Source organism: Pleurodeles waltl, chromosome 3_2, assembly GCF_031143425.1.
Source record: "Pleurodeles waltl isolate 20211129_DDA chromosome 3_2, aPleWal1.hap1.20221129, whole genome shotgun sequence".
Lineage (NCBI taxonomy): Eukaryota > Metazoa > Chordata > Amphibia > Caudata > Salamandridae > Pleurodeles > Pleurodeles waltl.
This window is the reverse complement of record NC_090441.1, coordinates 86,860,527-86,875,272: the sequence shown is the minus strand read 5'-3', so window position 1 is coordinate 86,875,272 and position 14,746 is coordinate 86,860,527. Positions and strand designations below refer to the sequence as shown.

Sequence of the window (14,746 nt, the reverse complement as noted above, 5' to 3'; positions counted from 1 at the left end):
CAGTTTGCTATATGCTTTTCATACTACAAGGTATTCAGCAAGCTACACATTAGACACAATTTTCCAATATCTTTGTAGTGCCAAAGGCTGTAAACATTTCCCAACATGTAAGACATGAGGCATATCGGTGAAATCTCCCATATTTAGCAGCTATTATACTTTTTTCATGCTATTAAGATGTGTAAGAAACAATGTTTTTATACACATTAATGCGATCAATTTATTGAACACTGCATACCGGTAAGAGGCTTTGTTCATTTTTTACCATAATGAGATGTACCTGTTAAATACCTCATCCAACATAGAATATGGGTAACCCTCTCTAGTTTATAAAAATACACTACACATCCCTAAAATAAGTAGAATTGTGTACAGCATAAGATCAAAGGTTACAATCAGACTAACTTAAAAAGAGTTTGTGAGTCATTAAAACATTATACATTCTTCAACAATGTATAATGTCTGAAAATATTTACTGAAATTCTAGACAAATATATGAACCTTGTATGTCTACACTTTCTATATAAAGTGTTGATAGCACTTCATGACATTCGTTTAAACATCAGAATGCACACAGAAATCCACCGGTGAACAATGTTTACTTTTTCTCGCTTATTTTTCTTAAGAGGCCTTTGACTTAAGTCGCTACCTATTTGAAACATGAGTTTTACTTATACTTGTTGCGCTCAGCATCTACCTTGCTTTTTATACTTAAATTATTACTGGTCGCTAAAGTGTGACCTATATAACTTTTACCACACTGAATCACACTTGGCTCCATGACCACACCATTTGCATTTTGTACAGGTAGTCATGTACATACGGTCAACTTTTGCAGTACATGATAATGGGGGCTTTACTACTTTTTTTTTTTTTTAATGATCTAGTGGTTTATAGAATAATTCATTTAACATTTCTTGAATGATGAAATATGTGGGGTCATAAGAAGTGCACAGCGCGAGCGCTAGCTTTATCTGGTGAGTTTGCGTTCTTTTGGTTTTTCAATGTTAGTTTTTGTGTTATTTCAACACAGAACTATAACGCCACTTTAACCTCCGTTTTCTCCAGTGACCATATATAAGAACTTACAAATCAGAAATGCAACTGCCCATATATGTGCTGAAATTCCAAGTGGTAGAAAATTAAAGAGGATTTGCCAAGGAGCCCCCAGTCCCAGAATCAAATCACAAAGTTAAGGTAGAATGGAGTATTCGCACAAGGAGCTTCATATTGCCTCCCGGGGAGGATGTGGGGTCCCAAACAGGGTAAATTGGATTCTCTTTTTTCCTAAGCAGACATGGGAGAGGGGTGGATCCATTCCTTCACTTTTGGATCCCACCTGGAAAAGGTAACGGTGGATGGTCTACCAGTTCTTAGTCTCCTCTGTGTGCAGCCAGATAAAACACCTCCAGCCCTTTAACAAGTTAAGAACTGCCATCTACGTCAGTCCCCAGACTGCCTGGTCGGAGGGGAAGAAGTAAGCTTCCGTTATGGGGGCAAACTTTAAAGTACATCCATCCACAGCACTGTCCAGCACTCTGCCGAAAGCCTAATAGTCCATAATAACGTGAACTCCACTTAGGGGGACACATTCATAAGGTGTCTGTACTTGGAGGAAAACATAAGCGAGTTTCAAGCCGGAGGCAGGAAAGCACAGTACAACACTTTCAAAGAGACTTGATCCAACTTAGCCACAGCCAAATTCCACGAGCAGTCGGATCCTTGAACGTTTAAGAATGTTCCATCACTGATCGCAAACATAAAATGTGGCAAACCCTCGACCGTAGCGAGCTGCTAACAAATGCATTTCCTGTGACCATTTGCATCTCCAATGCATGTAGATTTCACTCGATAATTCAGACACAGGCCGAAGCTGTCGAAGTGGATGCTTAAATGGTCACTATGATGTTTACAACGCTAAATAATTCTAAACTCTTCATTGGGATTTCGATGCCAAAGCAAGAGTTTCTACATGGAATAAGCAGACTAATATCCTGCGCCCTTTTGAGTGAAATGTCCTCAATGAAGAGCTTCGTGCGAGTCCAGTAGCTTGCAATAGATGGGGTTTTCCCAATTAATGTTGATCTTATCACTGGGTTCACAACCTTATTGATCTCACAAAGTATCAATGGCATCACACCGAGGAGCACCAAACTATTTTGTCAAGGACATATGCATCACAGGAGGACGCAATTATGAGGCAATGCTGCCTGCATTTTGCAACAGTAAAAGGCAGATAATGCAGCACAGCCAGCGCAATTTTACTAGCACTGAAAACATCGATCACACAAAAAGGCAAGGGCACCACACAATTACAATACAGCACAGGCAACAACTCAGTACCATCCTCAAAACACAGAAACAATACAATACTGGCAGTAGCAAAGCAACCACCTCATCCACAGAACACATCATAGAAATGCAGTTTAACTTGGCCCCACGCAAAGCACAGCGCAGACAAGTACAGATCCTCCGATCCCTTACAGGATAACCAACTCGAACTGCCTGTTTCTTTAATGGGTGCTTTTAGCGCCACACTAGGAGGCAGCGCCCCCGCGTGGGATAAAGTCGCAGGTGTGCCTTACCACCGGTCAAATTATTGTTACAGGGGTCGTATCTAATGTGATAGTGGTGATTTGGTTACAAGTATGCGTAAACGACTATTCATGCTTAGCTGCTGAGGCAATGGTTATACTTCCCCTTAATACTACCATCTTCTTTACTATTTCGTACACTCAGCATGGCGTGCAGAGACTAGGCACAGCCTGTTCAGGAGTCCGGCGTGGCTTCAGTGGATATTGGCTCTGTCACTACTGCACAATTAAGATGTTAAAAAGCAGGTGACCTCCCTACTGAATGCATGGGATTTTTTATTTTTATTTTTTTATTTTTTAGTAAGGCCCTTCACGGTCTTTAAAGTGGGAAATGTATCTGGTGTTCAGATGTTGATCCCCTTGGCACACCCACAATACCTTCTGTCCTCTGCGAAGCAGGATACACAACATTCCCTTTCCAAAAGTCATTAACCTTCAAGACAGGTATTTGCGGGGAAACTGGAAATGGGTGGCAGTAAGGTACCATATTATGCTTAAGGGGTGACTGAATTATGCTTAAAAATGGCAAAGTTCGCAATACATTGGCAGATATAAGACGGTTGCATTATTTTTCGGATTTGTCATTCTAACACACATTAATGCTATCTGGGGAATGTCTCACCTCACTAGTACTAGTTTAACACCCAAGTACTGAAATAGCAAATTTAAGGTGACCAGTTAACCATTGAAAAGGGTGGCACTTTTTTCAAAGTAACCTTGGTCTGTTTGAGCTAGAAACATTTGTTTTCAAATCTGCAAATTATGGAGCAGACTGTCAATTATGCAGCAACAGTAGCGTCTCTAAAATTGATGCAGCAGACATACTGTAGCAACAATGGCTTCTCGATGTGTAAATATAAGGGACACACAATAGGATACTTATAAAAAGAGGCAATCTTGAAGAGTTGTGCAAAATAAAAATCTATATGTTCATTGAAAAAACAAAGGTCAAAGTGAAGTTAAGGTTAGCTTTGGTTATAAATACTTAACATGTGTTTAAATGATCCTCAGAAATTCATTAAAAAAAACAAAAAAAAAACACAGGTATAGTGCAGTTATGGTTTCAAATGAAAAGTGAAAAAAACTGAAATTCGCAATTTAGAGTCAGGACTGTAATCTAGATCTCGGACTTGCAAACCATAAGTTGCGTAAAAAACACATGGTATTGTGCCCTACTTGCCATATGGCTAGTTGCTTGGTATGGCCTTTAGCATGGTTGGCAGGCTGTGTCCCCGTACTTCACATGATGCCCAACAAGGGTTCACAATGCCCTGCCTGACAGGCACAAATCAAACCAGGGTCAATGAGAGTCACTCTGCGACAATTCCATTCACCTTGGCTTAATGTGTGTCTGGTGCGTGCACTAGGTCCAGCCACGCAATTGGGGTAGCATTTTTATCTGGACAAGTGGGAATGCTGGGTGGTAGGAATTAAGTGGATTCCAGAAATTTATGTCACAGAAATACATGCGCAATTTTAAGCAAAGTCTGAGGTTTGCAGGGCACTGTTGGTAAGCAAACTTTGTATGATCCACGCAAGGCACACCATCCTGGCCTTCCCTGGGTGTCTAGTTTTCAGAAACATTTGGGTTCTGTAGGTTTCCCTGGGTGGCTGTCGATCGCCATCCAAAAAACGCCACTATCCCCACTGCCAAACCAAATCATTTTTTGCAACAGCAAATGTTGATGTCGCCCCATTTTATTTTGGAGCCTATCCTTTTGTGGGCACTAGGCCTACCTACAGAAGTGAGAAATCAATGTGATCAAGTGACTTAGAGGAATGGTTGATGGTAGGGAATGTACTGTTCTCCGTAGATTCCAGAACTTTCCATCACAGAAAGTTGAGTTTTTTTTTTTTTTTTTTTTTTTTTAATCAAAGTTAGAGGTTTGTAAGGGTTTCTGGGTACAAAAACTTGATGCAAGCCATGCAAGTTATCCCATCCTGGATTTCCCCCAGGTGTCTAGCTTTAAAAAATGTCCATGTTTCCATAGATGACTATTGAGCTAGGGCCCAAAATCCACAGCTAGCCACATTGGGGGAAAATAAAGTCAGTTTTCAGTAAAAAAAATGTTACATGTCCATGTTCTGTTTTGGGGCCTTTCCTGGCACTGGCATTAGGCCTACCCAGACAAAAGAGGTACCCTTCTTATCAGGAAACATGTGGGAATACAGAACATTAACACATTTGTTATTATTAATTGCATTTGTGCCTTCCAAACATAAGCCAGACATTTTGAAAAATGCCCTTTGAATCATATTCATAGTATGGGTACCCACAAAGTAGATGGGCATTTAGCCCCTAAGAAACTATCTGGTGCCTATTTCAGAAATACATAGGTTACCTTGCTATCCATTTTTCACTCCTTATATTTAACCATAAGAATTGCTCTATACCTGGTGCACAATGAAGAAAACAATAAGGTTCAGTTCAGTTACTGGCACTGGGTACCTCAGGTTCTTGTAGAATCTACAAGCCAAAAAACCTATATACCCTGTAACCAGAAAGATCTAGTAATGGAATATTGCTTTTGTAAATCAGCCATTGTGACTAGAAGTTACAAATGAAACCGCTGTCACGAAGGGACATTTTTCCTACTCACTCAATGTTTTTTATTTCACCGGTTAGTTTCCCTGAGAAAACCTTGAGGTAGCTACAAAAATGAGCCATTTCTGAATTCAGTATTTTGTCTACTTTTCTAAAATCTATAGTTTTCCGGGATCACTGACGGTTTTTTCCCCTCCTTGTTTTCCACCACAAACTAGAAGAAGGTTGAAAGCACCAATTGTCAGTTCTCTCCAGGGGAATTCCCCCAAAACCCTGGGTAGCTTTGGAATCCCCAGCATGTTGGAAAATTGGAGAAAAAAAAAGTAAGTTTGGTGTGGTTTACCTTATGTGGAAAAGTTAGAGGCCTAAGCACAAACTACCCTAAACAGCACAAAAAGGGCTTAGCATTCTAGAGAGAAAAAGGCCCAGCAACGAAAGGGTTAATGATTTAATGTTTTGCACACGTACTAAGAGACACTCCATTATGTGTTCAAACAGAATGCTGCAGATTTTCATTCTATGCAGCCTACAAATTTTTCTTTTGTAAGCCTCCTATATCTGCTGTGTAGTGTCTACATATTTTTCATGGCAAGCTGAATCTGCTTTATTCCTTAGATGGACAAAACATGTAAGATGCCATGCCACTCTTGATATCCTGTGGCACATGTGCTCCAGAACAAAGGTAGTCGTACATTCTAACTAGAATGAACATTATCTAGAAGGGCCCCGAAACTTGTAACTCACTACTCCATCGGCAGCAGGGCTTTTCGGACTCGGCTGTAGTCACAAAATTAAAAGATAGTTTAAACTGGGGTGCTCACTAAAGATAGGGCACATAAATTTAAAGACATGGAGCTCTCTTTCCAAAGAGCTTGTTTTGTGTGAAGGGCGGGTTAGGGGGTATTTCGTAAGTGAGGTTTAAAGTATGGTACAGTATCCCACACTTCCACCCATACCGGTATAAAGAAGCAATCTTGAAGGAATTAATCTGAGGCAGAAACATATGAAAAAGAACTGATGCTGTGTGCCAGTAGCTTTTTCTTCTCTCTTTCAAGAGAAATCTCTGAACTCCCCATCCTCGTAAATCACCCACTTTCTGCTCCAAGGATGAGAGCTGCAAAAACCTGCCTCCATTCCTTCAGAAACCATTCATTCTAAACACCATAGGTGAGATCTTTAAGTACCATTAAACAGATATTAATTCACTGCATCATTAGTAAAATGAAAACCCTGCCCCCAGAAAGCCTTTAATTTGTTCCTTTACTGGTGGGATCTCTGAATAATTCCTCCTCGCCATGTCAGAGGTCCGCCACAATTCACATCAAAGGTAACTGGCAATCCGCTACCTTCTCCAAAGCACCACAATCTCTGCTTCATATATAGGAAAAGCTATATTTGTATCAGAAGCCACCAATTCTCTGCTTCATAGGGCACAGAGATATTCTCAATGAAGTTGCTCAATCTCTGAAAAACTCACCAATCCTTTGCCATTTAGCAACCCAGCTGTCTTCAGAAGTCATCATCGCGACTACGCTGTAAAGAAAGAAACACAGTTAGAACACACCACAATTTAAAATGCTACCGAAACACTGCAATTAGGCTCAATATACTAACAGAACCAGAGAAGGTGTGGCAAATTGGGAACTTACCTTGGCCCTAAACATTGTAAGAAAATGGACTAATAAAATCAGTTATAACTGAATCTCTTAAAATCAGAAATAATGGAGACTGAAAACCTCCCCAATAAGCGGGTGAAATCTGTAGCCTTGTCTTTTTACTCAAGTAGGGTTGTTAGAAACAGAGTTCTTCTTGATGCCAGTTTACCTCTGTAGGAAAGTACCATCTTGCCTGGCATGTTACCCCCAGATTTCACTGCATATATGTTGTTTTAGTCTATGTGTCACTGGGACCCTGCCAGGCAGGGCCCCAGTGCTCATAAGTATGTGCCCTGTATGTGTTCCCTGTGTGATGCCTAACTGTCTCACTGAGGCTCTGCTAACCAGAACCTCAGTGGTTATGCTCTCTCTGCTTTCTAATTTGTCACTAACAGGCTAGTGACTAAATTTATCAATTCACATTGGCATACTGGTACACCCATATAATTCCCTAGTATATGGTACTGAGGTACCCAGGGTATTGGGAGATCCCTATGGGCTGCAGCATTTCTTTTGCCACACAAAGGGAGCTCTGACAATTCTTACACAGGCCTGCCAGTGCAGCCTACGTGAAATAACGTCCACGTTATTTCACAGCCATTTACCACTGCACTTAAGTAACTTATAAGTCACCTATATGTCTAACCTTCACCTGGTGAAAGTTGGGTGCAAAGTTACTTAGTGTGTGGGAACCCTGGCACTAGCCAAGGTGCCCCCACTTCGTTCAGGGCAAATTCCCCGGACTTTGTGAGTGCAGGGACACCATTACACACGTGCACTATACATAGGTCAATAACTATGTATAGTTTCACAATGGTAACTCCGAACATGGCCATGTAACATGTCTAAGATCATGGAATTGTCACCCCAATACCATTCTGGTATTGGGGTGACAATTCCATGATCCCTGTGTCTCCAGCACAGTACCCGGGTACTGCCAAACTGCCTTTCCGGGGTCTCCACTGCAGCTGCTGCCAACCCCTCAGACAGGTTTCTGCCCTCCTGGGGTCCAGGCAGCCCTGGCCCAGGAAGGCAGAACAAAGGACTTCCTCAGAGAGGGTGTAACATCCTCTCCCTTTGGAAATAGGTGTGAGGGCTGGGGAGGAGTAGCCTCCCCCAGCCTCTGGAAATGCTTTGATGGGCACAGATGGTGCCCATCTCTGCATAAGCCAGTCCACACCGGTTCAGGGATCCCCCAGCCCTGCTCTGGTGCGAAACTGGACAAAGGAAAGGGGAGTGACCACTCCCCTGACCTGCACCTCCCAGGGGAGGTGTCCAGAGCTACTCCAGTGTGTCCCAGACCTCTGCCATCTTGGAAACAGAGGTGCAGGGGGCACACTGGACTGCTCTGAGTGGCCAGTGCCAGCAGGTGACGTCAGAGCCTCCTTCCGATAGGCTCTTACCCCCATTGGTAGCCAATCCTCCTTCCTAGGTAACTAAACCTCCTTTTCTGGCTATTTAGGGTCTCTGCTTTGGGGATCTCACCAGATAACGATAAGGTTTGGGGTCCATTCGTGGTTCGCATTCCACTTTTGGAGTATATGGTTTGTGTTGCCCCTATACCTATGTGCTCCTATTGCAATCTACTGTAATTCTACACAGCTTTCAATACTTTTCTTGCTATTACTTACCTAATTTTGGTTTGTGTACATATATCTTGTGTATATAACCTATCCTCATACTGAGGGTACTCACTGATATACTTTTGGCATATTGTCATAAAAATAAAGTACCTTTATTTTTAGTAATTCTGTGTATTGTGTTTTCTTATGATATTGTGCATATGACACCAGTGGTATAGTAGGAGCTTTACATGTCTCCTAGTTCAGCCTAAGCTGCTTTGCCATAGCTACATTCTATCAGTCTGAGGCTGCTAGAAACACCTCTTCTACACTAATAAGGGATAACTGGACCTGGCACAAGGTGTAAGTACCTCTGGTACCATTACAAGTCAGGCCAGCCTCCTACAACCTCTAGAACAGATACCATCAGATCATGCTTCTATTACTTGCTAATAATACAAAACATTATTCAATGTTGTTCTCTTTCACTTCAAATGTGGCTTGTAAACGCCTTAATACATTCAGGTTTAGATTACGCAACGTAGTCCACTTAGGCCTGCCTTCTAACTCCATTACCTCCAAGCACTCCATTAGCTACAAATGGAAACAAGCATTTGCAATGCAACAGATCGCACGCTTGCTTGAGCTAGAGCAATTAGCATTGTAAACTCCTAACCGGTCTTTTCTTGCCACATAAATTGAAAATGAAAATAACACATTTACTGGACTTCTCTTGCCATATAAAATGAAAAGTAAAAGCTTCACATAAGCGAGCTGACGGCCATCATCAGTGTAAAGCAGACACACAAAGGGAAATAAAAGTTCACTCGTAGTGAAACCCATCGGCAAAAGTGCAATTATCCATGTAACCGGCAAAAGTGCAATTAACTATGTAACAGGGTCGATGTCATGCAAAGCGCTCGACTTCTGCCCAGCAAGATCGTGCTGTGAAAAAAAGAGGAAAAAGTAGTCCAGAAACCGGACGAAAACGTGGAGCCTCTTAGGTTTTCAGTACTTGGTCGCTGCACTCGAGGAGGGCTAAACACTGGAAAAGGCATGACGTATGCATGCCTTTCACTAATGAAAGCAAGCAGATTTCAAGAGGCAAGCTCACAAACCAATGAAAGACACTGACATGACATGGGTGTAGTTTGAAGCCCAAAGAGAGATTACAACACGGGACTGAGTGCTTTGCGCTCACCCATAAACATAGGTTACAGTAAATACTGAATATTTTATTAGGAGCTGAAAATTCCCAGTTCGGGACAAATCAATTCTATGGCATCTCAAAATGGAGTAAATAAAAAGTTAGAATATTGCAGCGCTCTGGAAATCTACCTAAATGCTCATGCATGTTTTTATTTTTACACAAAAATATTCTGGGGTTGTGAAGCATAGCCAGTTGGATTATCAGCGATCTGTATTAAAAGTCACAATTTCTCCATTAGACCAAATTAAGTTATCTTTGCTATTTTGCTTTATCTTTATGTGCCACAGATACCTTTGCCAAAAAAGAAAGCTAAATCCTTAAAAAAAAAAAAAAAAAAAAAAAAAAAGACAAGCACTGGCAAAGGTAATACTGGCTTTGAGTTCTTACTAAAATATTTAAGAAAAGGCATCTGCAGTGGGAAAAATGCAAAAAGAACACCATGATGTTCTGGATATAACTCTTCTTTGGGATAAATAATTTAATGTGTGATGATTTGAACATCTGAAATGTACAAAAGTCTCTCATGCATTGTAGTGCAAGCACTCCACAGGAGGTTGAATGATGCACCAAAAAGCCAGCAGTGAGAGAGTAATACTTCTGTGTGTGGTGCCAGAGCCCCCATAATGTATATTTAAAAAAGGGAAATCGGTTAAGACAGCATCACTGACCAGCCAGACCTAATAACAAACAGTGGCAAAGCCAATATGTCCTGCCTTTGGGACCTATCAGCTTTGCCTACGGGTGTTGGCCATGCTTCACATCATCCCTGATGGTAAGGAGAAGCACAACAGGGGATGCAGGTGGTGGGGAAGAGAAGCACATGAGACAGCAGCACGGGGAGAGCACAGAACCACAGAGACACGGAAAGCAACACAAGGACGTAAAAAACACAGGAGCAGCAGAGAAGCACACAGAGTGAAAGCAACACACGGAACCTCACAGAAATGTGGGAAGCAACAGGAGCACGTAAACAACACTGGAGGGGCAGAGAAGCACACGGCGTGACGAGCAATATTGAGAGGTGTAATTTGGGGGGAGGAGTTAGACTCAGGAGCACACAGTGAGACAGAGCAACACAGAGATCCGGGGCAGAGGCAGAGAAGTATACCACAAGACAGAGCAGCACGGGGGAGGAAAGAGGGCAGAGAAGCACCCTCAATCTCACTCGCCCCTTCCGTGGCCTCTCACCTCCACTATGGCATGTTAATAGTTGGTTCAGGTGAGCGAAAGTGGGGGGAGGTGTGCCCGCAGGCAGGTCAATACTAAGGTAATCAGCCAGGACCAGGCTGGCGTGTGCCCCTTGCCAAGATCATCTGCAGTAGCACGGGGGAAAAACAGGGTCAGGAGCAGTGAAAGCGGCGAGGCACGGGCCTTCCTAACTCAGAAGGTGCACCAAATTTGGTTTTCCCTGGGTGCTATGTGATCAAAGACTGGATCTGGCTGTACTAGACTGTATCAACAGGCAGAACCAGCAAAATTGTCCCTTCAAGCAGTAAATGCTGTGGGACCGTGCAACACGTTACCTCGCCTAAGTGGTTCAATCTTTGCACCGGTTCAGACCAAATCAGACCAGCCACTTGCCTGCAGCTTCTAGAAAGCACAATGGCCACAGGAAAAAATTAGCTGATTACAGAAAGAAAAAAAAAAAAAAAAAAAAAAAAAAAAACCCAGAGCGATCGCACTATATATAATGCAGCGCGATCGCGCTGCGTGAAAAATAAACAGATATAGTAGTCCGGACCCCAGGCTGAAAACATCGAGCCTCTGATGTTTTCAGTAGTTTACCGGTGCTGTGTAGGTGGGCTAAACACCGGAAAAGGCATGACGTATGCATGCCTTTCACGAATGATAGCAAGCGGATTTTAAAAGGCAAGCCTACGAACTAATGTGAGTGACTGACGTGCCATGGGCGTGGTTTGAAGCCCAAAGAGAGATTACAGAATGGACGAAGCGCTTTGCGCTCGTGCATAAAAATAATTATTTAACAGATGCCTGCATAGTTCATGAAGCTATTCGGCAGTATTCCCACTGTCTTTACAACAAATATGCCCCTGCAAGAACTTTCTCCCATGCTTGTGCATAGCTTTAGATATTTTTAAAGCATAATTGCGCAACTCTTGTATCATTACACAAATCTGAAACTATTTTGCTTCATATTATGAATACACTGAAAAAGTTCTGTTTCCTGTTGTTAATTAGCATTCTCTCTTTAGTGCATAGAGACCGTTTTTGGAACACCTATCCATCCGACTCAAAGCAAATCCTGCACAGCACCAGACTTGGATTGCTCTGTGCAATCACTATACCCTGCCATGACACAATACCCACTTATCCCAGAAGTAACAAACGCTGTTTTAGTGACCTTGGTACCTACCTATGCCATAAGCTACCTCATGGTGTGCCACAAGCTTCTTTGTCAACACAGCGGTATGCCACAGGACCTAACATCCTACCCGCACCACAACACCTTGTCACTTCCACCACAAACAAGAAATCCCAAAATAGTGCGACAAGAACGTGAAATACCAGCAGTGCCACAACTGAAAAAGAAATCAAACTGTCATCGATGGAATTGGTCAGTGACAGGACTGCTGTGGCAGCACACTGTTTTGCACTTACCCATCGAAGGAGGAGCTAGTGCATTCATACACAAGCTCACGGTTGCCTTTCATTTGGATGTAGGCGTTGCAGTTATCACATCCATCGTACTCAAACTGGTCAATGGTCTGAAAAGTAAAGTTTCATAAATTAAATGAATATATACATTTGTTTCCCCAACAGAAAGAAATACATACAATACAATCACCGCACACCTACGATCTGAATTACACCCGATACTCTATGAGCATGAAGAGGCAATGTTAGTTTCCTCTAATTCGAAAGTCCTACCTTAGTCACTCCCATGAAAACACATACCTGAGATTAAGCATGGGGCTACTGAAAGCAGCTCTTACATTTTTTATCATGCTGTAAATCCACGCAAGATGCTCAGTGTTTTTTCCTGTTTTCAAAAGTACAGCCTAAGGCTTCACAGTCTACATTATCACATTAACACCGTTTTGTTGTTATATCGTTAGGTCTTCCTTAATTGAGGTTATGCTGGAGGTCATCAATGGCCTTGCACACGATGCACGGATGATTTTGCTGAACCATGGTGTGTGGCGGTCTGGTGGCAAGAAGGGTTTTCTCTTTTCTCCTACAACAAATTGCTGTTCACTTGGATATTCAGCCCGCTGCTTCTTTATAGGGGTGCACTCAAAACTGTGCAACCATTAAGTCAATAATTGCTATACTCCTTTCATACTAGGCCTAAGGGAGATTGACGGTCAATGGCAGGGGATCTCTCTCTCGATCCCTGGGAGGGAGAGTGACGTGTCATCTGGGACTAAGGAAAATGTTATAACAACAAAAAATGAAACCAAATCAGTAATAAACACTATTCAATTACAAACTTGGAATATGTTGTATTGCCGGCTAGGTAATGTCAGCATGTTGCTTTATGAAAATACACAAATTCGGGACTGGAGGCGAGGACGAGGCTTATTCTATCTTCACTTAATGAACCAGCAGCCTTTAAAAATCAAATGTAAACATGAAAACATGAAGCATAGGCAAATCCAGACTCCTGCGCCTGACTCCAAACAAGACCTAGGCTCAGATATGTTGACCCCAGATGACTGGCTACATCCGCGCTCAGTGGAGTAGTCCCCAGCCCCCAAGGTGCCTTCGTATGCAGCAAGTCACCTACACAAGCCCCTTGATAAAGAAGTCCTCAACTGCTTCAAGGCAGGATGTCCTCGGCCCTCATTGGAGACAAAGTTGCATTGACCCCGGGAAATCAATGCCAGAATGACCACCTTTCATGCCAAATTTGTAAGGAGCCACAAAAAGAAGATACATTGATCCTGACGTTCATGTAAGGATAAGCCTCTAGATGTTATAAGGGCCCTTATCTAAAATCCTAGACATGACCAAAGATGCTAAGTCATCCAGATCCCTGATCTCTCCAGAGGACTTGTCAGGCTGGGCTCAACGAGCAATAATCTTCCTGGGGAATGCCAATAGTGCAATTTCCATGGAGCGACACTAGTCACTTTTAATGAAGCTAGACTAAACTGGGGGAACTGTCGCTGTCCGAGGTAGGCCCCATTACCAAATCGGGCCTCTTCAGTGACCCATTTAGGTGAGAGTTAGGCAGATTCATTAACACTTTCTATTCCCTGGATCAGGCCCAAACATCCATCAAGGGATTTTTTACACCCTGTGTTTTTGCCCCAGCCTGCCGCAGAAGGGGGCGTGCATCCAGCTAACAAGCCTCTAGAGGATCAGGTCCACATCGGGGGCAAAGGCAAAACCCCTCCCACTTAAAAAACTTTTACCCCACCAGGAGATAGCCTTGTCATTGAGGCACCAGAAACAGTTCCAGGGGGAACAGCTCCTTTAACACTTCCCAAGGTGAGTGTACAACCCCTCTCATGGATCAAACTTGGTGGCAGACTATCGCATTTCTTGCGCAATTGGGTAAACGAGGTATTCAGCTCATTATACACCTCAATGACATTCTCCTTATGGACCAATTTCTAGTACAATTGGCGAACCACCTTCAAACTGCTGGAATCTTTGGGCTTCGTGATCAATGAAATGAAGTCATCTCTAGTTCTGTGTCAAACTTTCCAATTTGTGGGCTTCATGGTAGATTCTGTCCAAGCCACGCTGAGTCGACCATCTTGGACGCTATCCAAATTCAGACACGAAATCAGACTGACCCTGGTCAGACCCACCATCTCTCTACGGCACCTCGCCCAAATCGTGGGTCTTCTGTCCTAGTCCATATAAAAGCCATATTCCCAGGTCCTTTGTACTATCGGGCCTTACAACACTTCAAATCCTCTCATCTACACTGAGGTCTCACGTATTCTCAGTCCATTCCCCTTTCCGAGGAAGCAAGGGAGGAACTCTAATGGTGGAGTTCCCACATGGAAGCCTGGAACAGCATGGACAATTCAGCTACCGACCAGATCTAGTGATAGTATCGGACGCAAACGGGTCAGGTTGGGGATCCCGATCATGCAATGATCAGCAAGTATCAACACAGGTTTGGAGACAAATGGCGAACCTGGTGACTGTTAACCTGGTCTGGCGGTCTCAAGTTTGGTTTCCAGTTCTGATGGAACTTTCTT

The 14,746-nt window shown here is 42.8% G+C and overlaps 1 protein-coding gene across 1 annotated transcript in view; it reads right to left on the bottom strand.

The window, feature by feature from the left end:
* Window positions 1-14,746, bottom strand: part of SUPT4H1 (SPT4 homolog, DSIF elongation factor subunit) — a 69,906-nt gene that overhangs the window by 41,699 nt on the left and 13,461 nt on the right. The window contains exons 2-3 of the mRNA XM_069226864.1: window positions 12,186-12,292; window positions 6,617-6,672 (exon numbers count right to left, since the gene is read on the bottom strand). Coding sequence (XP_069082965.1) covers window positions 6,617-6,672; window positions 12,186-12,292 — 163 coding nt within the window. The remainder of the gene's footprint in view (window positions 1-6,616; window positions 6,673-12,185; window positions 12,293-14,746) is intronic.